The sequence below is a fragment of the Kockovaella imperatae genome (assembly GCF_002102565.1).
Source record: "Kockovaella imperatae strain NRRL Y-17943 chromosome Unknown BD324scaffold_13, whole genome shotgun sequence".
Classification (NCBI taxonomy): domain Eukaryota; kingdom Fungi; phylum Basidiomycota; class Tremellomycetes; order Tremellales; family Cuniculitremaceae; genus Kockovaella; species Kockovaella imperatae.
Genome location: NW_019028953.1, coordinates 584450 through 607896, shown reverse-complemented (window position 1 = coordinate 607896; position 23447 = coordinate 584450). Strand labels below are relative to the sequence as shown.

General features: G+C 52.4%; 12 protein-coding genes across 12 annotated transcripts; 4 read left to right on the top strand and 8 right to left on the bottom strand.

Annotated features, from left to right (window-relative positions):
- Positions 1 to 2184: 2184 nt before the first annotated feature.
- BD324DRAFT_583163 (levoglucosan kinase) lies at positions 2185 to 3648 on the bottom strand (the record flags this gene model as incomplete). Its single annotated transcript, XM_022013599.1, has 6 exons — positions 2185 to 2376; positions 2413 to 2495; positions 2533 to 2602; positions 2636 to 2801; positions 2839 to 3491; positions 3529 to 3648. The coding sequence occupies 6 exons, from the start codon at positions 3646 to 3648 to the stop codon at positions 2185 to 2187; spliced, it is 1284 nt and encodes a 427-aa protein (XP_021869110.1).
- Positions 3649 to 3854: 206 nt separating this feature from the next.
- BD324DRAFT_583144 (major facilitator superfamily transporter sugar) lies at positions 3855 to 5514 on the top strand (the record flags this gene model as incomplete). Its single annotated transcript, XM_022013598.1, has 3 exons — positions 3855 to 3976; positions 4009 to 4813; positions 4849 to 5514. The coding sequence occupies 3 exons, from the start codon at positions 3855 to 3857 to the stop codon at positions 5512 to 5514; spliced, it is 1593 nt and encodes a 530-aa protein (XP_021869109.1).
- On the bottom strand, positions 5507 to 7559 carry BD324DRAFT_635405 (hypothetical protein). Its single transcript, XM_022016809.1, has 7 exons — positions 7415 to 7559; positions 7343 to 7378; positions 7220 to 7309; positions 7054 to 7184; positions 6190 to 7019; positions 6002 to 6156; positions 5507 to 5969 (listed from the first exon to the last, which is right to left on the bottom strand). Exons 1-7 carry the CDS (start codon positions 7457 to 7459, stop codon positions 5523 to 5525), a joined length of 1734 nt encoding a protein of 577 aa, XP_021869108.1. The 5' UTR covers positions 7460 to 7559; the 3' UTR covers positions 5507 to 5522.
- A 570-nt stretch (positions 7560 to 8129) lies between these two features.
- BD324DRAFT_635401 (hypothetical protein) lies at positions 8130 to 8598 on the bottom strand. The gene is made up of 2 exons (XM_022016808.1): positions 8576 to 8598; positions 8130 to 8520 (listed from the first exon to the last, which is right to left on the bottom strand). Exon 2 carries the CDS (start codon positions 8403 to 8405, stop codon positions 8235 to 8237), a length of 171 nt encoding a protein of 56 aa, XP_021869107.1. The 5' UTR covers positions 8406 to 8520; positions 8576 to 8598; the 3' UTR covers positions 8130 to 8234.
- A 600-nt stretch (positions 8599 to 9198) lies between these two features.
- BD324DRAFT_653117 (hypothetical protein) lies at positions 9199 to 9728 on the bottom strand (the record flags this gene model as incomplete). The annotated part of the gene is made up of 4 exons (XM_022018612.1): positions 9199 to 9331; positions 9375 to 9494; positions 9537 to 9628; positions 9666 to 9728. The coding sequence occupies 4 exons, from the start codon at positions 9726 to 9728 to the stop codon at positions 9199 to 9201; spliced, it is 408 nt and encodes a 135-aa protein (XP_021869106.1).
- Positions 9472 to 10370, bottom strand: BD324DRAFT_635398 (hypothetical protein). Its single transcript, XM_022016807.1, has 8 exons — positions 10349 to 10370; positions 10174 to 10298; positions 10031 to 10125; positions 9961 to 9974; positions 9825 to 9907; positions 9666 to 9774; positions 9537 to 9628; positions 9472 to 9494 (listed from the first exon to the last, which is right to left on the bottom strand). The coding sequence occupies exons 2-5, from the start codon at positions 10250 to 10252 to the stop codon at positions 9871 to 9873; spliced, it is 225 nt and encodes a 74-aa protein (XP_021869105.1). The 5' UTR covers positions 10253 to 10298; positions 10349 to 10370; the 3' UTR covers positions 9472 to 9494; positions 9537 to 9628; positions 9666 to 9774; positions 9825 to 9870.
- A 1547-nt stretch (positions 10371 to 11917) lies between these two features.
- On the top strand, positions 11918 to 12690 carry BD324DRAFT_635382 (hypothetical protein). Its single transcript, XM_022016806.1, has 2 exons — positions 11918 to 12025; positions 12064 to 12690. The coding sequence occupies exons 1-2, from the start codon at positions 11947 to 11949 to the stop codon at positions 12396 to 12398; spliced, it is 414 nt and encodes a 137-aa protein (XP_021869104.1). The 5' UTR covers positions 11918 to 11946; the 3' UTR covers positions 12399 to 12690.
- Positions 12691 to 12793: 103 nt separating this feature from the next.
- Positions 12794 to 15562, bottom strand: BD324DRAFT_140973 (hypothetical protein). The gene is made up of 7 exons (XM_022012009.1): positions 15540 to 15562; positions 15128 to 15490; positions 14732 to 15086; positions 14563 to 14693; positions 14237 to 14513; positions 13478 to 14179; positions 12794 to 13425 (listed from the first exon to the last, which is right to left on the bottom strand). Exons 2-7 carry the CDS (start codon positions 15317 to 15319, stop codon positions 13190 to 13192), a joined length of 1893 nt encoding a protein of 630 aa, XP_021869103.1. The 5' UTR covers positions 15320 to 15490; positions 15540 to 15562; the 3' UTR covers positions 12794 to 13189.
- Positions 15563 to 16425: 863 nt separating this feature from the next.
- BD324DRAFT_635372 (hypothetical protein) lies at positions 16426 to 17047 on the bottom strand. Its single transcript, XM_022016805.1, has one exon. The coding sequence runs from the start codon at positions 16897 to 16899 to the stop codon at positions 16630 to 16632; it is 270 nt and encodes an 89-aa protein (XP_021869102.1). The 5' UTR covers positions 16900 to 17047; the 3' UTR covers positions 16426 to 16629.
- Positions 17048 to 18652: 1605 nt separating this feature from the next.
- Positions 18653 to 19714, bottom strand: BD324DRAFT_683292 (hypothetical protein; the record flags this gene model as incomplete). The annotated part of the gene is made up of 1 exon (XM_022019179.1): positions 18653 to 19714. The coding sequence occupies one exon, from the start codon at positions 19712 to 19714 to the stop codon at positions 18731 to 18733; it is 984 nt and encodes a 327-aa protein (XP_021869101.1). The 3' UTR covers positions 18653 to 18730.
- Positions 19715 to 21323: 1609 nt separating this feature from the next.
- Positions 21324 to 22138, top strand: BD324DRAFT_653113 (hypothetical protein; the record flags this gene model as incomplete). Its single annotated transcript, XM_022018611.1, has 2 exons — positions 21324 to 21860; positions 21911 to 22138. The coding sequence occupies 2 exons, from the start codon at positions 21324 to 21326 to the stop codon at positions 22136 to 22138; spliced, it is 765 nt and encodes a 254-aa protein (XP_021869100.1).
- A 207-nt stretch (positions 22139 to 22345) lies between these two features.
- On the top strand, positions 22346 to 23377 carry BD324DRAFT_653112 (chaperonin 10-like protein; the record flags this gene model as incomplete). The annotated part of the gene is made up of 2 exons (XM_022018610.1): positions 22346 to 22475; positions 22512 to 23377. The coding sequence occupies 2 exons, from the start codon at positions 22346 to 22348 to the stop codon at positions 23375 to 23377; spliced, it is 996 nt and encodes a 331-aa protein (XP_021869099.1).
- Positions 23378 to 23447: the final 70 nt, after the last annotated feature.

Sequence of the window (23447 nt, the reverse complement as noted above, 5' to 3'; positions counted from 1 at the left end):
ACCCCCTAACCCCCTAACCCCCTAACCCCCTAACCCCCTAACCCCCTAACCCCCTAACCCCCTAACCCCCTAACCCCCTAACCCCCTAACCCCCTAACCCCCTAACCCCCTAACCCCCTAAGCCATGCGCCCAGCTGGCACAGCGGCAGTCAGGTAGACGCTACGGGATGTCAGCTCCCTGCGATCTTAACTCAGGAGCTGCAGCACGGGAACAGTCTGGGCAGTTTTGGCTGCCAACGTAGACATCGAACCCACTCTTGATGGTTCCTGTTGAATGAGGCTGGCCTCAAACAGCGCTACGAGTCAGCATGCATAGTGGATCCGGTCCAGATCTGTGTCGAACTCGCAGGTGACGATGCACTCCTGGCCATCCTCACACAGTCGTTCAGAGACCCGCCACATCCGGGCGCCGCGTCTCGAGCCTGAGTGGTATTTGATAGCGGCACCTGAGACTGATCAGTGACTGTTCAAGGAATGCACCTCTGCCTCGTCGTTTATGTCGGACCTAATCGGTTCAATTGAGTAGATCTGGGGGACATGATAAGGATTCATCAGCATGATTCCGGGTGGCTTGTGTGTCAGGTACATGGAATGTTGGTTGGCAGCATTTGTTGTTCAGATTTCCGATTATCACCGATCGATTACTAGGTTAGCGCCGACTGCCGAGTCTCGGCCGTAGAGTACGTTCGCTCCGAGTTTTAGCGTCATTAGACTCCGGCAACAGTTAGTAACCGGTCGATCGAACCTGCCTTGGTTTCTGCATTCGGTAGCTGCAATCGCACAAACGTACATACGCCATCGCGGGGGCTTGAGGGAGGAAAGGGCGAAGACAAGTACAAGGGGGAGGGCGGCCCATGAAAGGCAGATACCATCGTGTTGGCAAAACGGCTGCCGCCTGTCGCGTATCGTTCGTAATTTCTCTCAGCCCTGTGTAAATTTCCGCATTCTCCCGCTACGGGACCAAGCTCGTCCCATGCTGACATACTCAATTCTACGGCTCTAATAGGAATATCTCGGGGCTCCCACAGCGGGAGACCATGGAGTGCCGTGAGGTTACTTTTTCGGGGGGAAGCCCACGATCCCTTTCACCCCTGGAGGACCTCGACAACTCGCCGCGTGGAGATGCGGGGCGCCTGCCGGCGTCATCAGCTGAATTCCCGTCGTGATACACGATTAAGCTGATCACCGTTTGAACCCTCGCTCCGGGAGGCAATTGATAGATAGTGGAATTCAATTCCGACGAGACCAGTACATTTGCTACTGCAAGCTCAAGGCAGTCCTAGCGATATTTGCAGACATCGAGGGGGCGACCTACGTGTATGGCACGATTCGTCCAAGACGGCAAGGTCAAAATGGGCTTGGAGGGACCGAAACGGCTCCGTGTGCATTGGTTTCTGTGAAGCACAAGGGGGAAGCACTGCTAAGTCGCACGAACGTCGAACGAGTCCGACAATTGCGACCACGTCAACGAGCAAACCTTTGCAAAGCCCCGCATATCTCATGATTGCTCAAGAGATGTCCCTGTGGGACCTGTGGAGCCGTCAATACAATGATGAGCCGTGTCGTGGCAATCCGATTGCGATGGTTCGGCACAACCTATGCACCGATGGAAGGCCTTTGTGCTCATTTGTCGCCTTGATCGCAAGTGAATCGGGTATCGGTCTAGCGCACTAAGCTGATGTTCGGGATGACTCTGTTCCCTTGAAATATTTCGACTGTCACATTTGGATCTTGACCTTCCAGATACGGTTTGATGTCCTGGCCTTGCTGACCAACACGCGATGGAGCCTATCGGTTTCCGATTCGGTCAATCTTGATTTCAAGTCGAATTGACATCGATGCTGACAATCAGTGAGTGTTCGAGTCAATCGGCTGAAGGCATGAGACCAAGAGGCGATCTACTTCTTTTAGAGCCAAATGCACCTGATGTCAGCATTGCCAGAGCTTCCTGACTTTCCGTTCAACGGAATTGCCCATTCATCTCTCACAGTGAGGCGATTCATGGAGGTTTTTTGAGTGTCAGCAGCCGGAAGGCCATCTGGCCTGCCACAACACGGGCGCTGCAGAGAAAGCCATCGATCATCAATGGCGAATGACTCATCGTACGCTTATCGGTCACATAAGTACCGACCATCTGCTGCATATCCGAATTACTCCACGCCCCATGACAACTCCGAATCCTGCTCACGCACCGATCGGCTTGCCCCCCTTGTTCAACACCATCTCCGTGACCCACGGCAGCTCGGATCGACCGGCGCCAAAGGCCATTGCCCGCCGCATGACATCTCGATAATTCTTTCCGGGAGAGATCTTGCCTAGAACAAACGGGTTTCGGGTCTCCACCCGAGTCGGGACGGGAATAGACCGGCCGACGAGCTGTCAAGTCAGAGCGGGTCCCCAAGTCACACTCACAGCCTCCATCCCTTGCCAGGCAAAGGTGATGGCCTCCTTGGCTCCTCCCGGCACACCAACCTCATCTAACATCATAATCTTGGCTATCTATGAGCTGCAACGTCGTCGGGTGGGGCTCACTGTGGGGATAACACTTCTGGATAAAGTCGGTAATATTGGGATTGTATGCACCTCCACCGCACATGTAGATCTAATATCAGTGCCGTACTCCGATGTCTCGCACCTCGTCGATATCCTGACTAGGCGCATACCGCCGGTAGTGATCTACAATGGCCTGCGCTGTGATTCGTGTCACTGTGGCGACAACATCGTCTGGAGAGAGTCCTTTTTTCTCTCCCTTGGCGATCAAGTCATGTGCGAGCGAGTCGCGGAAGACCTCACGACCAGTGCTGTAATGGTGAGTCGGTTATTGAAGGCTCAACTCACGTCTTGGGTGGGTCCATCTGAAAGTATGGCCGCTGCAGGAATTCATCGACAAGTTTCTGATCCACTTTGCCTCGTTTTCCCCAAAGGCCATCCCTGTCATACTCTTCCTTGCCATCGGTATAATGTCTCATCACTGCGTCAATGAACACATTTCCTGGTCCAGTATCGAAGTCATAATACCCATCTTGATCCAACTTTCCGTCCTTGTCAGGCTTGATGAAGCATACATTGGCGATCCCTCCGATATTCTGACACGCTCTGAGCTTTTCGGGATGGTGCAAAAGGAGCGAGTCGAAAAAGGCGATCAACGGGGCTCCCTGTCTCCCCGCAGCTTGATCCGATATTCGAAAGTCTGTAATGGCGGTAATGCCAGTGCGTGCGGCAATGATAGCCCCTTCGGCCATTGTCAGAGCCGATTTGACCTGGCCGTGCTCTGGCATTGAAAGTAGCCAGATCGTTTGGCCATGAGAGGCGATCCCATCGATATCGCCAAGGGAGATGCCTCTCGATTTCGTGAATTCGTGTGCGGCGCCTGCAAAGTGCTCCCCCAGAATAACATTGACCTCGGAAAGCTCGGAAGGTGAAGTCTTGTTCTCCAAAATCATGGTCATAATTCGTTTCTTGATCGGTTGAGCCAGCGGTACCTCTCCGTACTGCCCGGATCAGCGTTGATAAAACAGCTTTACTCACAGCGAGCAGCTCAAAGTGCATAGGCGCGTCGGGATGGTCTTGTCTAAAGTGACAAAGGGCACAATCTATGCCATCCATGCTCGTTCCAGAATTCATACCAAGGATATTGAAGTCTAGCATGGTTCCGACTGACGCTGGCATCGTGGGTAGCTTGGTGTTTTGTCGTCAGCAGAGCCCGGGCTTTATGTGCAAAGCTTTGCGGAACATTGGGTGAACGGCTAAATGGGTAATTGGCTATGCGGGATGTAGCCATTACCGGTCTCGACGGGCTACACCTATATAGTTGGAGACTCCAGCTCTTGCATCTCCACCTTCCACGACCCATCATGGGTGCGACAACATACTGGAAAAGTCTCTCCCCCGCAAAACTTAATTTTTGGATCCAGGCGTTCTCGTTGATCGCCATATTCTTCGAAGGCTATGATCAAGGTGTCATGGGTGGTGTCAAGTGAGTAGCGAGAGTGATAAGCTGACCATTAGCTCGTCGCCTGATTACGTCACTACCGTCAAGATTGGAGAGCCCGATGGCAGAGTGACCGATGTGACCAAACAAGGTGGCATCGTCTCTGTTTACTATCTCGGTGCCATTTTTGGGTGCTTTGCTGGTGGATGGTTGGCGGACCGAGTAGGCCGAATCAATGGGACCTTTTGCGCGTCCTTCTTCGCCATGATCGGCGGCGCCCTACAGGCGGCCACTCAGTCGGCAGCCATGATTATCGTCGCTCGAATCATCACTGGCATCGGGACGGGTGCTCTGACAGCTATCATCCCGGTTTACGTATCAGAAACATCGACAAGCCACGGGCGTGGCCGCTTCCTCGGCCTTGTTTTTATCGCCAACTACTTGGGAATAGCGATTGCCTACTGGCTCGACTTTGGTCTAAGCTTTGTGAAGGGTCCAAATGGTCTCGCTGGAACATCTTCAGTCAGGTGGAGATTTCTGCTAGCCTTTCAATGCTTTCCGGCCATCCTCTTGGCTCTCGGTATCAAGCTCTTGCCCGACTCTCCGCGATACTACATCTCCTCTGGTCAAAAAGACAAGGCCCTCGAGGTCTTGACTCATGTCAGGGGCAGTCGGACGCCGAGTGCAGAGATCGATCGAGAATTCAAGGAAATGGTTGCGGTCAGCTCTCAAGTCAAGCCGGCGAATCCATTTGAATTTACCAAAATTCTCTTTGGTCGCTCGGATAGCCCGGCGCCACACTTGGCGAGGCGGGCATGGCTGTGCTTGTGGTTACAGATCATGGCTTCGTATACCGCTATTACCGCCGTGACTGCGTATGCGGTGGGTTCGAGCGTGTTAGCGGAGCTGATGTCCAGCCAATCCTTCTCAGCGCTGCTGGCTATTCCATGATCAAGCAGAATGGCCTCGCTGGGGGCCTGTCCACCGTGGGCATCGTTGGGACGATCATCTCTGCATACGTCGTTGACAGATTTGGCCGTCGTCGATGTCTCATGGCAGGTGCTCTCGGCCTCGTGGTCGTCAACGCCGTTGCTGGAGGTCTTTACGAGGCCTCACGCCGCAACTCCGACTCTGCTGCCAGGATTGCCCCCGCAGCGGTGACCATGTTGTTCCTGTTCAATCTCATTTACGCGTCAACTTGGGGCACAGTCGCATTCCTGATACCTACAGAAATATTTCCCTCCGAGATGCGAGCTCAAGGAAATGGGTTTGGCGTGACTGGATGGGCGATTGGAGTGGGCACCACGACGTTGGCAAATCCCAGCATCTTTGCGCAATTGCAGAATCGAGCGTACTTTCTCTTCGCCGGGCTCAACCTGCTGTGGATCATTGTCGTTTGGTTGTTCTACCCCGAGACAAAGGACAGATCACTCGAAGCGATCAACATCTTGTTCATACCCTCGTCGCCGCTCAATGCAGCGGCGGAGAAATCGTGGAGAGAGCATGGGGACGGTGACGTGCTACATCATGGCCCACCTGCAAGTGACTTAGAGGGAAAGTATGCGCATCAACAGATTGCATGATGCATAGTTCATGAAGCCCAGTCAAACAGTGGCTGCCGTGTGCCAAATATGGATAAGTCTTCATTCTGCGTAATATGCTCCAGGTTGAATGGCCAATCCTCCCTAAGCTCCATACGTAGCTGGTCTTGCTGCTCAGGCGTAGCAAAGAGAAGCGTAGGGTCAGAGCTGCTATTATCTTGCCCTGACTCGTGTGATCTTTCTTGCGTTGATGCATTCCATGAGTGAGACCGATGAACGCCGTTATGTGCCATCATGCCCATTCGTTCGTCGATCTTGTGAACTAGGGCTCTAAGTTTGGACGAGATGCCCAAAGCCACGCCAATAGCCGCCTCCAGGCCAGTGATGAGATTTGCCAACCCCAACAACGCATCTCGGACCTGAGAAAACGCCCAAGGGGTAAGTGGCGACTGGATGACATTGCCAAGGAGGTGTCCAATGGACGCTACATGATGTAGCTATTATCAGCAAGAATATCGTGTCGTCTTACCATGGGCGTGCTGATAGACGCAATGTACGCAGTGGGTATGAGAGATAGTGCTCCCAATAGCTCTTGTATGACTGCACATTGCTCCTCGATGCTGGAGCCGTCGGCCGTGGCTAAGATCATATACGCTGTTTGAGCAGTGAGGGTGAGGTTGGCGACTGAGCATCAGCAAAGAATCAAAACGCGCCGACCTTGGAATCCATATCGGTCCATATCCAGATCCCCGGTCATGGCGTGTGCCTGTTGGAATTCGGGCCCTAATTGTCCACACGTCGCATCTACCAGCTGACGGATTTCCTTGACTGAAGGTCCAGGGGCTGTGAACAGGGCAATAACAGTGTCAGTACGAGCCACACCCGAGGGCGAAGGTCTGAGTTGAGTGCATCGCATTCGATCTACCAAGTGTTCGAGGATTCGATATAAATCTGTCGTAATGTTCCATCCTCGGATAAAGGTACTGACACCGCTCGCGGGTAGACATCCTGATGGCGAGATTGCATCATCGTTCACCACCTCTACCGGGTACCTCACATTTGTCTGCGACTGGCGATGGCGAACGATCCCATCCCACGAGATTGCCGTAAAGATTTCGAGGGTATATGTAGACCAGAACAAGCGCCGCCATTCCTCTCGTTCGGGCGGGGGCAGATTGGGCCATCTTTGCTCATCGTAAAAGCCTGAGGCAAGGGACAAGGTCATATAGTCGCCTAAATGGATATGCAGGTGTTTTATATCGGCCAGCTGTACGCAGAGAATCGCCAGCAAGCTTTTGGTCCGCTTGTAGTCAAAGTCCCTCGCCAGAGTCAAGTCAACTGGAATGGCCGATATCGCCGCCGCTTTGAACGCCTCTGATGAGGTTGTGGGGGTGAGCAAGGATAGTACGGATTGAGATGAGCGGTTTTCTATGCGACCTGCGACCACCGCACACATTGCCATGACTGTAGCAAAGAATGCCCGATCGTTCTCGTACAGTCGTCTGTGGACCTTGGAGATGAAGGAAGGCCAGTGGAACAGGGGAAATCTAGCGATCAGCACGAGTCACGTTTACCGCATACATTGGATAGACGATACGCAGGTACTCATCTGCCAAGTTCTCAACGAGTGAATGGTCGGCTATCGGTGCGTATTTCCAGTCGACGTCTTGGTTCGAGCTGGGGCGTTTGCCCGTCATAGGATCGATCTTGGGCTAGTCCGTCAATTTGGTAGCCGATCATTACTTACACCTCGCCTCTTTGCGAGACGATTGTATGTACATGGCTCTCCAAAGTCTGCACAGGTGCGACAGGTCTCTGAGCCGTGAATAGCTGTACACTGGGCGATCAGCACGATACGGAGTATCATCACCTTGCTGTTGGTTCGGTGACAGGCATCGCAAGCACGCTGTAGACGGTCAGGGAGGTTGCGAGAGGGACTTACTCTCGCTCTGCGGGAGCGAATGGGACGCGAAGCTTGTGCCTGCATCTTCGAGGTGGTGAAGTTGATGATAGTAATTCCGACTTCCGGCAGGGTTCAAACGAATGCATGGGAACCGGAGGGGTGTGGTAACCATCCAAGCACGTGGTTTTCTCGAAATACATATGATATCACCAGGGGCGGGGGGAAGCACCCATTTGAAGCGAATTTCGCCCCTACAGTTCGACTGGTTCTGCCTCCGCTCCCTTTAATACTAGCAGTTCGCTGGCAGGGCGAGATACAAGAGAGACACCGAGCAACGCGGAGATATGATTGAAAACGACTGATTGGAGATGCATCACTCTCCATCCGACACCTTGGGCCGTCGTCTGGACTTTCACCGCCATCTACGCTTTGGCATGAGTGACCTTTTGGGTGCGCATTGTAGCATAAATCAGATGACTGAGGAATTAGGCAAGCCTCTGCCACCCATTGTTAGCAAGGGTCTTGAATTCTTGAGGGATTGTCGTTCAAAACTCATGGGTCAGATCTCGGCAAAAGTTGCCCCCTTTCGTTTGTCACTGGGGTCAATTCTTATATCTTCTGACAGCTTCAGAGGAGCCCTTTTAAGTGGTAGAAGTCCCACTGATGCATCAGTCATGCATGGCGACTAGTGGCCAATAAGCATTTCTCACTTTGTGAAAATGAAGATCTTTCAAGGGTCCGTCAGTTTTCCATGCATGCATCATCCGGCTGCGTAGAGAGGGATTCGAAATTTGGCTGAATTTCACCTCTTGAGATTTCGACATATATCAGTAGAGCAGTTGAGTACGGGTTGATTCATTCAGGTCTGAGTTAATAAGACGATCGAACCTTTTGCGATTTTGTGGTTCCTGGCGGCATGCTGGAACAGTGCGACCATGCAGGCCAAGCACAACATTTGCCCAGCTGTCGACAGAAGCTTGAGGAGTCTTCGGCCCATCTGTTCCACGTCGTGCGTGTCAGCGTTTATCATGCGTCTCACGCTCGGTAGTGAGCGTTAATTGCCTAAGAGAGCCCTAAGATCCGAGAATTTCAAGCAATCGGAGGATGTCGAGCCAGAGGCATTGAGGAACAAAGCCTCGAAACATGTGAGTCAGGCGGAACGGAACGTTGGCAGACCGTTACGAATTAACGATAAAGCAGGATCTGAGCGGAGTACCATTGACGGTATCCCTGTGGAAGACTTTGCGTAAATCAGATCCGTCTGAGTCGCACCGAGGGTGGTCGAGGTGGTTAAAAACACTTAATGTGCTCTACTCGAAGGATCTGTCCAAGATGCAGTATCTCACCAATATACAGTACCTAGGGACCCAAAGGAGCGATCATCGGACCACTTCAACTTGGCAGTGAAAACCGGAACGGCCTTCTGGACCACCTCAAAACACGACTCACTCTTTCGTACCTTAGACTCCGATCGAAACCTAAGAAATTCGAATGAGTGCAGTATCGTTGCGATCCCGGACCAAGAGAGAAAATAATGATCAGAGACTGCGGATTCGAAGGATTGAGGTATATCGAAGGTGAAAGACTGTGATCCTCACCTCTGGTGTGCTCGACAGCCCTCCACCGCGCGCGAAGCTCATTATTTCCCGTCACTCAGCCGTTTGAAAAGCGGATTCACATGGCGTGACCGGTACACGGAAACAATTTTATCTTGAGGCTGCCCAAGCTAGGACCCAATGAAAAAGGACACGACTGAGTGTAAAGCAATTGTTCCTCTTCCATGACTAGTCTACTTCCAAACATTGAAATCACTCCGCCTTGGCTTACGGACGGGGCCTCATCGCTTTAGTGGCCTTTGCGCCCGCTCTTTCCTCCGGTTTGATGGCAGGCGTCTGTGACGCCGTCTGGGGAGTTTGTGTTGCCATCGGGGGTGAGCGAGATGCCCTCAGCATGAGACTGAAGTGTACATCAATTTAACTTAGGAGGGCTGAACTCTTACCAGCGCTTTTCTGCTTCAAGGCTCATCTCTTTGGCTTCCAATGCCCGCTCTTTGGCAGTTTGCGATCTCATCAAACGTTCCAGCTTGAGTCTCATCTGCTCAAGGCTTCGTTGCTCCATCCTGGAGCATCAACGTGGCCTGACCGCGCCGCACCGTACTCACTGAAGCTTGGCTTCTCCCCTTTGAGCATCCGCTATCCATGAGGCAAAGTGAGTCCGTGTGAATAGCTCCGCTGTCGAGGGCCAACTTTCGGGCTGGACTGTCATCAAGGACACCTTCGCTGCCGCTTACATCTGGGTGCAGAAGCTCTGACACAGCGGAACGCAGTTCCACAGAATACTCCATTGGCAGCATGAGGCGTGACGCTCTATGGACTCCGCGAGCCCGAAGATCTGGTGGCCTAGAGGAAGGCGCTCAGTTTCATCATTTGGAAGGTGATTTCAATCTCACGACAAAGTGCACAGCTCGAATAGCAGGCAGCCAAGGCTGAAAATGTCTACCTTCGGTCCATACTTCTGTCGCCCTGCGAGCTCCTGGCGCGATGAGAATGAGTCTTTACGTCTGGATATTGAGCAGCTGTACTCACTGGGGCAAGGTAGCCTAGAGTACGGGTTCTGGTCAAAGGACTGCCTATGGGTTTTGAGCCATCCACGTACACCTACAAAGGAAGTGGCTGAAGACTCCGCCTCACGGAGAGTCCGCGAAAGTCCAAAATCAGCGATTTTGAGGGTCCCATCAGAAGAGAGTAAAACTTGTAACGGCGCTCAGCCGGATATCATAGGGCCCCACTGCCACTCACCATTCTCAGGCTTGATATCCCTATGCAGAACGATACGCCCTTGCCGGGAAACATGATGACAATGATGGAGGCCCAGCATCAGCTGAGTGTATGCCCGCCGTATGAAGTTTTCTGGGATCCTCTCCCTGCACGCTGGTATCAGTTTAGGGTTTCATGGTATCGATAGACAAGCTACCTGTCCTCGACGGCGCGGATAATAACATCACGAAGGTCTCCCCCACTGCAGTATTCCATGACGATCCGAATCTCGTTCGGAGACTGAAGGACCTCATACAGTTCGACAATGTTGGCATGTTTGAGATCGCTCAAGAGCTTGACTTCCTCGTCCCAACGCGGGAATGTTGCCCGGATGGATTTCACGGCTACAAGCTATGCAAGGAGGTCATGGCAATGAAAGACAGGGGTTGAGACTCACTTGATCGTCGCTGATCCGCCTTGCAAGGTGTACCACACCGAATGCTCCCTCTCCTAGAATCCGCCGCACCTGGTACTTTGACTCGTCCATTCACACCTTCGGCCTGGCGATAGGAGCTGTCTCGAACAAAACTGCTTTTCGAGCAAAGTGTCTAGATTCTCGTGATGAGAGATGAAGGAGATCAGTACCGGAGGATCAGACTACATATCTAGATGTCAGCAAGCTGTGCTTCTGCGGGCAAAAAACGTCCTTTCAAAGCACTGAGTCTTTCGGGGACGTTTCAAAATCTTTTCTCGGCTGTATTGTCTTAGCTGATTCAATATTTCGGGCTGTGCCCCTACCAACACGCTCGTCAAGGCGACAATACGAGAACAATGACGGTACTGGTACAGGACAGGGTCTCACTCCCCAGGCAAAATGCGTCGGCACGTCATCAGCTTGAGGTCCTCCTGTGTCTGGATCGCCCAAGTGAATAGACAAGGTCACAGAAGAAACCTTTTGACATTTGACAAGGAAAGGCACTAAATGCGATGGAGCATTCCCCATACCTTACAGGATAGCATTCTCAGTGACTCTTCGAGAACCTGTCTCGCCTCAACAGGCATCGCTCACGAAGGCCGCTGTCCCAGCCACTCAGACTACCAAGCCGCCCACCAGCCACTGGAGAAACGAGATTCTGTCGGAGCACTTGCGTTGTATCCATTGAACCCAGTCATCTAAGGTCCGTCTCAGGATCAGTGCGCAAATCGGCGCTGCTCTGCGAATAGTCCTGGCCTCAAATCTCCGGTGTCTAGCCGGCGCTACAGGGTCCAGCAGCAAACTCAAATAACTATCGTGTACTTGACCGGTCTAGAGCTGCAATATCGCAAGATACTCGACTGGACTGGATGACGTACCTGTCTGGACCAACGGCACAGACCTCAACCGACATCGTTGTCCAGCACTTGCTGCTTGGCGCGCCCTAGCATATTCTCCACCGTCAAGACCGAGGTCCGAAATTGGCGGATGGCCATTGGATCATGTACATCCCGAGTGCTTCACACTTGTTCCTCGTCCGCACGTACAGTAGACCTCGGCCTGATCCAAGAGCTGTACAGCAGGAGCATGAGAGCTAGCAAGATTTGCAAATAGACGCACCCCCGGCAGATCTAAAATTCGGCTCGTGTACAGTCACTGCCCATGGGGTAAAGATGGCACAGTCAATATGCCACGCGGATCTATGTATTGGACAATTCACGCATGGAAAGGCCGACGCCACTCGTCGGCGACCGATGCGCGGATTTGTTTGCATAAATAGTTTGGCAGCGTCAATCCGAAATGCATGTCTCGCAACCAATCTCATCGTCAATTCATTCATCATGGTCCTCACTCAAGACGTCGACTCAGTGGCCAAGTATCAGGAGCTGAAAGACTCCCACCGCTTTCTGTTCGTCATTTGTGAGCGCGCTTGAATTGCAACACCTGCTGAGTCTTAGTTTATCGAGGTCATTGGTGCCCTTTCTGTCTTCACTACGTCAAAGAGCTTCAACGGTTACGTCACCTCATTTTGAAGGCTGGAGGAGAGACCCTCATCGTCACGGCAGAGCCAGCAGAGCATCTTCCTGCCATGCTAAAGAACACCAAGTATGATGGTCCTGTCACCGTGGATCCAGAACTGCAGCTCGCTTCTTTCCTCAAAGGTCAAGGTACGATTGAAGTCACAGTGTCTTCGAAGGCTGGCTATCCGCACGGCATGAACCAATTGGCTGTATTGATCATCACCAAGGAAGGTCTTGTGCTTGAGAAGTACGGGAATCCCCGGCGTTGGTAAGTGTCGACCCCTGAGAAGAATCTGACTCTGATGCAGAGCAACGGAGATGGTGCTTTTGGCAGGCCACACCTTGCACAGCTTCGGGCAAATGCTCTAGCAGCCTTACAGAATGAATCTCGTCAATACAAGGAATATGGCAAGGTCAAATTGACGACGGGAATTAGGACGAAAATCATGGGCTAGTTTTCGTCGAATCTCTGAGATTAGTCTGAAATGCTGTTTGTAATTTTTTTTGCCGTATACGCTTCGCCACTATGCGTCTTATTGCAGCACTCGTGCTCAGTCTTATCGCTAGCACAATAAGTCAAGATGTCTGTGAGAACTCCCTTTGGAACAACGCATGACAAAGTTATAGGTGTGCGTCGTGGTTCGGAGTGTGCACTACCCACAACTCTCAGTCAAGGGTCGTGAGCTTGTCGCTCGCTAGCCAAGGATTGTCTCGAGAGTGAGTACTTGAAGGTAATTTGATCCCGTGGCGAACAAGGACTCGTAATGGACACCAGCATCGCCTTCCCACAGTGATAGGTGTGACACAAGCTGGTCTCAGGGGCAGGATTGCTAAGTATGCCCTTGGTCGCGCCTCACTGAGCTCCCTCTCTTGACGTGATGTCACGAGGCAACAGTATCGACTCAATCCTACTGCGGCGACATGGAACGAACTGTGAGATCGAAACACTGCATCATAGTCCGCGGATAGATACCGGAAAGGCCAAAAAAGAATTTGTATTATAATGAGGAAAAATGAACTAATGTCCGCGAGGAATAAGCCTGACTTCACCCTATCACCTCGCTCAGAACCCCTCGAAAACGGACGCCAACGCCAACACGTTGCAGACCTCCACCACACCGCCGGTCACCACATATTGAAGGGCCGGGTCTGTGAGGGTCGTTGGACCAGTCTTCAAGTCCTTGACGAGGAAGATCTTGGGAGAAAGTCCGGACATCTCACAAATAACAGGATAGAAGGCGTTGCCGCTTGTATCGAACCCAAGGTAAATACCCGGCGTGGAGGCCTTCTTGTCGAAGTCTGCATGGGAAGCATCAGTGACAGATTCTTTCGACGAGATCTCGTCACTCACTGATCGGCGCCAGGGTGATGAGATCGGCCCCCAGGGGGATGTGCTTGAGGTCATTCTGCCGGAAACGACTGACTCCCAGTGCGGCCATCTCATCGGGATAGTAGAAGAAGACGTCACCCTCACCGTCACCAAAGACCAGGTTGTCAGAAGAAGCATAGGTGAAAACGTTGTCAGGGTCGGATTCGATCATGTAGAAATTGCCGTCTGTGAACTCGGCGAGGTTGTATTTCCCAGTGCTGTCAAGCAGTGCGATATAGGAGATATTTGAGCTATCGTATTTGCCCGAGATGGTTCCATTTACACCAGACCCCGCTGCATGGGTAGAATTGCTGGACGAAGTGGCCGTTCCTGTCGCTGCTGCCTGGAGGGCTGTCGCGGTTCCGTTTGCGGAGCTCTGGTCGGTGGGGACATCACCTCTTCGAGCGGGCAGACTGCGACCAATCGGCGTGGTGAGGTTTGTTGTTACATTCCACGTAGGGATAGTGATATTGTAGCAGCCGCCCAACAGATCTGGTTGGACGTAGGGGGGCACGAGGTCGGTCAGGGTTCCGAAAAGATCGAATTGGAAGTGGTCTTCGACGCCGATGCCCCAGCATAGTTTGTTGTCCTCGCTCTCAGAGGCGTTTGTTGATATCTGGACATCGGCAAACGCGGTGAGTTCAGGGGTGTTTCTCAGCCCGATTTCTTTGTTGTAGTCGATCGCTTGGTGGGAGTTAATTGATGTCCGACCGTTGTCACAAGCAGAAGGAAGAAGCTCACCAGGAATAGCCAATCCAAATCCAATCTCAGCCGGCAGGGCAACAGAGAAGTTCGCACCGATCTTGCCTTTTGCCTCGACAGTCTTCGTGAATATCGGTGTGAAGCCATTGGCTTGGCTGTTCTCGCCCACGACGTCAAGAACAGCTGAATAGTCCGGAATATCGAGCGCAGCACCGAGAAGTATCTCTCCCTCAGCTTCAATGTCGAGGGTGGCGTGCGCGTCCAGAGTGATCGTGGCTCCAACAGAGAATATGCCCGGAATGACGATACCAGCATCCTGACAAGGTTAGATGAGGCTCAAGCGGGCGGAGTATAGGAACACGCACAGGCAAAGGAATATCGATGAGGTTCTTCGAGTATGTGTCCGTGTACGACGCTTCCGCGAAAAGTCCGATGCTCAGTCCTGCATGGAAAGCACCATTGACATTGAGGGACGCTTGAGTTAGACTGGGTGGCACTGATGTCATCAGCCCTCTTCTCTTAGACGTCACGTACGAAGTGAGTAGCCGATGGTACCTGAGACTTCGGCATAGCCATGGACCCCGCAGTCGACGCAGTACATGGAGATCGAGGCTTCCCCGTTGCCATTTTCAGTCTCCTTCTGCGCGATGTAGAGGAGATAGGAATCGCCCTGTCCGAAAATGGAGTCGGTAAGGTTTGAAGGTCCCTCGTTGATGGTCAAGTTGCCGCTGGGTGTAGTGTAGCTACCGGACAATATCCCACCAACCAGATCCCCCAGATCGCCGGCAGCTTGGACTCCAGCATTCCAGGCGTCTTCGGCTCCGCTGACGATATCGGAGCCAACCTGGCTTGCTGCGTTTTCCACATCCTGTCCGAAGCTTGAGAGCGCCTGAGTAGACAGTAAGCCATAAACAAATAACTGCGACGTACATCTCCGATGTCGCCCCATAGACCTCGACGTAGCAATCTCTCCGTAATGATACTGGATCGGCGACCCACGCCAGCCGAAGTAAGGTTGAGGCCCGGAGCAAATCTATTGAGGCCTGTGTTGTTGTTCGGACCAAAGTCAAAGTAACCAATCTCATCGTCAAGGTTCTGATCAAAGTCGGGTCCACATCCCATGACCGGAAGACCCTTGTACGTGCTGACTGGGGGTGTGACACAAGCGGCAGCATTCGTACCGTTGTAGACGGCGGTGCTTGGACCCTTTTTGCCTCCACCACCTCCTGGTGTGCTGGCCGTGCCGTTGCCAGTGTTGAATGGCACTCCACTCTGACCCCATACAAGGCTGACCTAAAAACGTCGTCAAGATCCGACACAATGTACCCCGGGTCAGACTCACATGTCCGAGAGCATCTTCTGTGGCAATTTCCCGAGCATCGACTATCACGGTGAGATTGGATGTTATGAAGTCTAATTTGTCGACCAACCAAAAGACGTGAGTACCATTTGTAGCGTTCAGGTTGCAGGGTAGGGCGTAAGTAACAAGTAGGAAGCCCTCATCTCCGTTGGTGCTCCAGTTGGTCTTTGCAAAGTTGAACGCCCCTTCGTTGTTGAAGACTACGTTGAGACCGTAGGACTCGCAGTCAATCTCTTCGATGTACGCAGAGTGAGGCAGGACGACAGTCGGGAATCGATATGTGATATTGGCTTCGGCAAAGACATATTGTGCGGTATTGTTGGTAGGACAGTAGGTGTTGTTACTTGTTGAACCAGGAACGAGGTGGTGCGTCGAGTTTGGATTTTTCGAGCCACAAGGCAACAGAGTCGGGCCTCCAGTCGCGGTAGAGGTGGAGCTGGAGGTCGTGGTAGTGGCTGAAGGAGACGGATTACCACCGTTACCACCGGTACCGCCATTTCCACCGGTTCCACCGTTACCACCAGTGCCGCCATTTCCACCGGTTCCACCGTTACCACCAGTGCCGCCATTGCCACCAGTTCCACCGTTGCCACCAGTGCCGCCATTGCCACCAGTTCCACCGTTGCCACCAGTGCCGCCATTGCCACCAGTTCCACCGTTGCCACCAGTACCGCCATTGCCACCAGTTCCACCGTTGCCACCAGTACCGCCATTGCCACCAGTTCCACCGTTGCCACCAGTACCGCCGTTACCGCCAGTACCACCGTTACCGCCAGTACCACCATTGCCACCGGAACTGAGTGAGCCATTTGAGCCATTGGAACCATTAGATCCATTTGAGCCATTTGAGCCATTTAAGCCGTTTGAGCCGTTTGACCCATTGGACCCATTGGACCCATTGGACCCATTAGAGCCACTGGATCCGTTAGACCCATTGGAGCTACCGGATCCGTTCGACCCATTGGAATCTCCGGACCCTGTGCCTCCATTACCATTGACATTGTTGCCAGCTCCAGATAAGGCCGTCCCAGTCGGTTGGATAGTGGTGATTGGGGTTGGGAAGTTTACGACATCAATCACATAGGCCGTTTCGGTAACGATCTGGGTAAGGGTGACGAAGTCGGTCTGTCGCAACGTGAGCCAGGATGATTTTAGACATATTAGGGGCGGGCGATATTTGCGATGAAGAACACCTGTCGGCTAGACTCACCTGTGTAATGTGATCAGTCTCAGTGGTTGTAGTTGTCGCCTCGTCTCGTTTGTTCCGTTGTGCTGGCCAGGCTGATGCTTCCTGAGTTATAGCTGCTAAGACGGCTAGGAGAGTGAAGTTTGGCAATCTCATTCTGCTCCGAGAAACTTATTGGTAAAAGAGCGACTAGAGTGGGATATTGAGCATGAAGACCAAGGGGAATGAGCGACGCGGAGGAAAGAGAAAGTATGAGGTGAGGGAAGGGAGAGGTAGGGAGGGGAGAAGGATTTGGATGTCGGAGAGATAGAACAGACAGCTGCATTATATATGTGTCGAGACTGTGCTTGTTGCCTATCCGTTTTCCATCCGGTGTCCCCCCTGGCTTGGACTGGCCATCTTTTCAGCCTCCGAAGTGACAATGACACATCCATCGACGTGAGCATGCGTTCTTGTCAACTTTCTCCGAGCTGGATACTCATCCGAAAGACACTGGGCGCCATGGGCTGGATCCTCGTTCACCTTTATTTACCTACTCAATGGTCAATCCACCGAACTCATGATTTTCAGGCACTCGGCTCAGTCAACCTCCGTTGCTATTAATAACTGTGAGGGCGATTTTTTTTTCTTTTGCCCGTGCCTTGGCAAGACTTTAATAGCACAAAACAAGAACAAGGCAAAACAAGGCAAGCTTTGAGGAGCGCCGGGATTGCTCACGCGACCCATGTAATGGTCGTTCGTATTCAGCCAAGGCAAATCATTCACGGCTTTGTGGAAGCGAATTGTGATTTCGATGAATGCCTGTGGATTCCTCTTTCTGCATTTCCCCAGCCATCAGGAACCATCGGCACCATCGGACCGTCGGAACCATCTTTTGCCTCTCACTCCGGGTAAACCGGAAGGCGTGGTCCATTGAGGCGTACGTAAATCCTCTCAGTTCCTATGCGCTCGGTGGAACTCGGAGCCGAGTCCGACGGTCACATCCGATCTTACGTGTCTCATGGCTTGCGGCGCATTGGCAGGACATGTCCTGCATGTGCGCCGTGATCCATCGGACAGACCCTCTTGGGATCAGGCTCCGGAGGTTCTGACAGAGCATCCAACCGATAGTCATCTACTTGTTTACATCCTGAATCACACGACGGAGGGGGATTAGCCATCGAAGAGGCCATTGAAAGCCACTGCAACATGAAGTGATTCAGATTTGTTGAACGGAAGGACGAGCAGGAAGACCCGCGACTCTCCCTTCTCTCTCCATGAGCCACGTCATGATTACAGACTTCTCGGTTTCGTCCCGGTCTTCTCCCTGTCTATCGGTGAAGTTCTTGCCATTATAACTCTTCTTTAGAGCTTCGGCAGTAACGGCTTAACCGCCGTGCAGATGCGCCTTGGTGGCGCTTCGATGGAGAGCAAATCGACCGCCTCGAGGGATAATCCAACTCTCTCGGGAAGGAAAAGTTAGAAGAAAAGGTACGAATGAGGCATTGATGATGCAGCAAAGCTGCCGAGTGAGACTGAAAATTCCAGGGCTCGCTCAAAACGTGGAGCTTGTACCCAATGTTTGTGATGCCCACAACAGCCATTTGCACCACGGCGTAGTTGGTGAGTTGTTCTCAGCTGTTTGCCGCGGACTTCAACCGGTGCTCCCACCCTTGGACAAATCTCAATTATACCTCAATTACACTGTGTTACGAGGGATGGATAAGAGCTCTGTCCCGGCCGAGAACGGTCTTGGCAAGGTCTGGAGAACAATAAGCACCATGTTCAATAAGCAGAGACCGTGGACCAGTACATGATGGTATTTAGAGGTATTCCAGGTCTGGCGAGATCGATGCATTTCTTTCCCTCTAGCTGTGACACACTGCACGTATATGATGCTGGCCGATGAGCTCAAGTCTTCTAGCATTTAGACAGAATGGGATGCAAAGGGGACAGCAATTACGTGAGGGCTAAAGATCTTTCTACGAAATCACTTCATTCCATCAAACTAGTTACAGCATTGACCATTTTTAAGGTGCTGTCCAGACGGGCAGACACATTGACCATTCCAGAGCTCTTGTCCCCAGGGGCATGTGCACTGTCCGTTGATCAAGGTCGAGCAGCCGGGGCAGACACACTTGCCGCTCTCTACCTTGCCACCCCCGCATGGGATAGAGGACTGACTAGGCGCGGCGGAGGAAGCAGACGATGGCTGGAGAGACTTGGAGGGCATCGATGATTGTGCTGGCTTGCTGGAATGAGTAGACGACTGGTCAGACTTGGTCGAAATAGCACTGGACTGGATAGACTTGGTAGAAGAGGAAAGCACGACCACAGTAGAAGTTTTGTTCGTGGATTTCGCAGACGACGAGGCGGCCGACGAGTGGATAGTCTTGGTCGAGGTAGTGCTGGGCGACGGAGTGCTGGAAGAAGAGCTCCTGCTAGTCGGAGTGACCATGTGTGAGGATGATCGGGTCGGGCGGGGGCCTTCGCTTGTCGTAGATGTGATGGGTGACATTGTAGAAGAAGTAGACGAGGGGGAGGGCGAGTTGCTACTGGGAATAGGGTAGCAAGAGCTTGCTCCTTGCTGAGAGGTTTCACCCCAAGGACATTGTTGACAAGGTGACCCGTCAGACGAGTAGGTTCCAGCCGGACACGATTGGCAGTATCCAGTGCAGAAGAAGGTACGCTCGTCCACCGTGGACTTTTTCCAGCTCCAGCCAGAGGTTGGCGAGGAGGATTGCTGAGTAGTGGAAGATGGCGCAGAGCCCAGATCAAACCATGGGGAGCAGAGGAGACCTCCCTCCTGTACGGGAGACGAACCAGCGTCACAGGTTACGCAACCGAATTCTGTGCAGTATTGATTAACATCGCAGCCGATGAGTGCGCAGAATGTTCGCTTGACAGGATGAGTTTCTGAGCCTGGCACCGCTCGTGACACGGTCAGTGCCAGGAGAGAGAGGCAGGTGAGGGTCTGAGCGAAGCTGAGCATATTGTAAGGTTGTTGTGAGACAGAATAGGGGTTGTTATCATCGTTAACGAATTGCGGCTTTATATATCTTTGTACTGCTGTCTGAGGCCATGCACGCAAGTCCTATCCCGCATCAAGGAGGTCCATCCCTGGTCTTCAATAACATCCCGTTTGCCGTGGGATGGTACGAAAGCTCCTCCCCCATCGCACCAAAGCTCCCTCCCCCAGGCGCAGGAGGACACGGACTACGATAGTATGAAATCTCCGACCCGAGCTGCAGATTGAAATTGAGTTCTAAAATTGTGAACTACAGACGCCGATCAGGGATCGACCGGGAAGACATCGGCGAATGTCGTAATCTCCGATCACCACTTGTGGTAAGTTCTCGATAGGTTTGGTTCCGGTTTTTGGTACTAGTGTCGATAGGCAGCCCTTCCGAGCCTGAAAGCGGGAAGGATGTTTCGGATAGATACGCACTAATCGAGGTGTAGTCATCACTCGGGACCACTAGACCTGGACCCCAACAAAGAAGATGATGTAGGGGTTCCGGGAAGGCATGGAAATCTGCAGACACACATACCGACGGCACGATCGACGCTGCGCCTGCTGAGAGGATGCAGCGATCGCATCCGCTTCGACATCTACCATTCTCGATCGTAATGCAATAGAAATATCCCGTCGACAGTACGTCAGTCAGAGCTTTTGCGCATCATGAACATGTGGAGCATGTATTGTTCCTCGTCTTATTTAGCTTGGTAAGAGGGCCGCGGATCAAACCCCGCGGCGTCGGCCAAGGCCGCCCAGTACATTTCAAAGGTATTTCAGGGGGGAAAACCACGAGATGACCAGTTGCAAAGAAAATGCGGTAGCCGGCCCAGGACTTCTCCTGTAGCTGCTAAACTCGTGTGATGTCCAATGCGTCGCTGTAACGTCTCGCACAAGAACCCATGTCGGGGTGCATTGATGCACGTAGAAGTATCAGTTGGGACTGCTTGCAGGAACCATGCAGAAACTGGACAGTAGGAATCATATGTGTTGTTGGCCTAAGGAAGAGAAGACTTCGCCTCACTATGAAGCAAATACGTACAATCCCGAATCACCACTACGCTTTATACGAACCTACATCTGACCCATTCGTCATGGTCGATGGGATCGGGCTATCATCTCGGATCGTTTGTGGAGAGATCAGCGTAGCGTGAGATGCACGTCCTGTTCTGATCTTTTCAGATCACCTCGCCGTAAAGGCCGAGCGCACGTTTCACACCACCCCGATATAATTATTACAAGTATTATTGCTTTTCAACATTTCAAATTATGCTCCGAGTGGAATGTTGCCTTTTGGAAGGGTGGCGCTTACCGCCTCATTCGCCCTTCGATCGGTGATGTGGATCAATCCGACGATCCAGATCGCTGACCGTTCGTGTGGGGCGCCTCTGGTCTACATCCCCTGGACAATCCGAAGATTCCACAAACGTGCCAAGTCTCATCGCCGAACCTTACATACAGCAGGTCGATGCTCCTAGTGGAGTGTGATTTCGCATGAGCTGGTGTCACAGATCCTCGTAACACTATATAATGTGCGCTCCTGGACTGTCAGATTCCCAACACCACCAGCAATACCCAGCACGACATGTTCAGCATCATTACTCTACCCTTGCTTGCAGCTATTATTGCTGCCGAAACAATCGTTCTTCCAACCTACGACGCATCCGACCTACCTCACCTTCAGGGCTACAGGCAGGGTGCATTCGGTCCCCAACCACCCCACATCCAGGGCAAACAGCAAGGCGCTTTCTCGCGTCGACAAGGCGCTTCCGGGTGGGGATCCAATGGGGCTGGCGGTTGCTCTGTCTCCCGCGGAGTTGCTACGAACCCAAGCGATGGCAGTCCTGGAGATGGAGACCCTCACCAGAACTATTATCATATTCAAATCAGCGAACCTATCAGCTGCGGCAATGGCAACTGCTCTGTGGATGAAACCGAGGCAAACTCATACAACATCGGATTCCAAGTCGGTTCGAACAGCAACTTCAAGCCAGGCGAAGTTGCCGAGTGGTTCCAGCCTGCCTTTTCAGTCCAAGAAAGCTGGAAGACAGGCCAAAAGTACAAATGCGATGGAAATCCGAACGGACGAGTAGCCATCTGGCAGAACGTTGCCCACACCGCAGTAAGTAGAGGCCGACTTGGGCACTCTCATGACACTCACATCACCCATAGTATAGCGTTTGGAACACACCATCCGGTAACTGTGGCTATTCCAACAGCGATTATGACACGTACGTCAACATCTATAGAGCTCCCAACCAGGAGAATGTCGGCGGAGGGTTCTACTGCGTACGTGATGACGGATCAGGTTACGTCAGAAACCAAGGTGACGGCTACTGGGAGGGCGGCTGTGCGGGCGGCCCTCAAGCATATTGCGGTAATGGAAATGTCATTGGATAAATGTTCTACCTGAGAAGAAGAGAGACTAAGAAAGAAGAGATATCGAGAAGTGTAGCGATCTTAGAGCAATGCATGCGCATCTGCGCTCAGTAAACAGACGGAGTGCCACATGAGCAAACGCCGTACTTGCATGACGTCAATTGGTGTTAGTGTATATAAAGTTGCCGTTTTTCTCGGAAGGACCTCAATCACCTCCCACGAAGAAACATGCCCACATTCACAGTCTTCAAAGGCAGTAAGGACGGGGCCATTGTCAAGAGCTCGACCACCAAGTCGGACGATCTGGAGGGCGATCAGGTCCTTGTCAAGATCACGGCGTCCGGGCTATGCTATACAGGTTAGTGATCTGCCGAAGCCTGCGACTGACTCGAAGACCTGCACTACAAAACGCAGGACATGGTCCTTGGACACGAGGGTATCGGTCGTGTGGAGGCTATCGGACCCAAGGTCAAAGAACTTACAGTCGGTGACCGAGTAGGCTGGGGTTATGAGCATGACTGCTGTGGCGGCTGTAAGCATTGTCTGACAGGCTGGGAGACCTTTTGCCCGGACCGAGCCATGTATGCCGAGGCAGATCTCGACCAGGGCAGTTTCGCAAGTCAAGCGGTCTGGAAAGAGACTTTCCTCTTCAAGATTCCCGACTCATTGAGTGACGTTGATGCTGCCCCGCTGCAGTGCGCTGGATCTACTGTCTTCAACGCTCTTCAAGGTGTGGGCTCATCAGACGTGGTCGCCGTGATGGGTGTCGGTGGTCTTGGACATCTTGCACTCCAATTCGCTGCCAAGTTAGGTTGCCGAGTTGTCGCCATCTCGGGATCGGACAGCAAGAGGGATGAAGCGATGAAGCTTGGAGCCCACGAGTTTATTGCGACGAAGAATGCGAAAGAACTCAAAGTGGAGAAGAAGATCACTCGGCTGATCGTCACCACCTCGGCGCAGCCAGATTGGGAAAAGCTGTTGCCCATTCTCGATCGACAAGCCGGAATTTACCCCCTCTCAGTTGACCCGGGCAAATTCGAGCTCCCGTACATGCCTCTTCTGGTAAATGGCATCAAAGTCCAGGGTGGAATCGTTGGCACCCGAGCAGTACACAGGAATATGCTCGACTTCGCCGGCCAGCATGATATTAAACCCGTCACCGAGACATTCCCTCTCAACGAGAAAGGTATCAAGGAGGCTATGAGTAAGCTTGAGGCGGGTGAGGTCAGATACAGAGCCGTTCTTTTGAACAAGGAGTAGGAAAAGCCCGGAGCAGAATGGACGGGTGGATTCTTTCATAGTTCAGTACAAGCCAAGTCGTGCACAGTGC

What these genes read in the sequence shown, in the direction of transcription:
- BD324DRAFT_635401 (XM_022016808.1), bottom strand. Translation starts at nt 8,405, where the DNA reads ATGATAAACGCTGACACGCACGACGTGGAACAGATGGGCCGAAGACTC.
- BD324DRAFT_635372 (XM_022016805.1), bottom strand. Translation starts at nt 16,899, where the DNA reads ATGAGATTGCCAAACTTCACTCTCCTAGCCGTCTTAGCAGCTATAACT.
- BD324DRAFT_140973 (XM_022012009.1), bottom strand. Translation starts at nt 15,319, where the DNA reads ATGGGATGTGGACCCGACTTTGATCAGAACCTTGACGATGAGATTGGT. An exon ending in TCATCGATATTCCTTTGCCT is followed by an intron (nt 14,514 to 14,562) that starts GTGCGTGTTCCT and finishes TAACCTTGTCAG; the next exon opens with GATGCTGGTATCGTCATTCC. An exon ending in CATCACCCTGGCGCCGATCA is followed by an intron (nt 13,426 to 13,477) that starts GTGAGTGACGAG and finishes CTTCCCATGCAG; the next exon opens with ACTTCGACAAGAAGGCCTCC.
- BD324DRAFT_635398 (XM_022016807.1), bottom strand. Translation starts at nt 10,252, where the DNA reads ATGCTGGGCCTCCATCATTGTCATCATGTTTCCCGGCAAGGGCGTATC. An exon ending in GGATATCAAGCCTGAGAATG is followed by an intron (nt 10,126 to 10,173) that starts GTGAGTGGCAGT and finishes CGCCGTTACAAG; the next exon opens with TTTTACTCTCTTCTGATGGG.
- BD324DRAFT_635405 (XM_022016809.1), bottom strand. Translation starts at nt 7,459, where the DNA reads ATGCAGGCACAAGCTTCGCGTCCCATTCGCTCCCGCAGAGCGAGA. An exon ending in GGACCGATATGGATTCCAAG is followed by an intron (nt 6,157 to 6,189) that starts GTCGGCGCGTTT and finishes GCTGATGCTCAG; the next exon opens with TCGCCAACCTCACCCTCACT. An exon ending in CGTCTATCAGCACGCCCATG is followed by an intron (nt 5,970 to 6,001) that starts GTAAGACGACAC and finishes TGCTGATAATAG; the next exon opens with CTACATCATGTAGCGTCCAT.
- BD324DRAFT_635382 (XM_022016806.1), top strand. Translation starts at nt 11,947, where the DNA reads ATGGTCCTCACTCAAGACGTCGACTCAGTGGCCAAGTATCAGGAGCTG. An exon ending in CCGCTTTCTGTTCGTCATTT is followed by an intron (nt 12,026 to 12,063) that starts GTGAGCGCGCTT and finishes GCTGAGTCTTAG; the next exon opens with TTTATCGAGGTCATTGGTGC.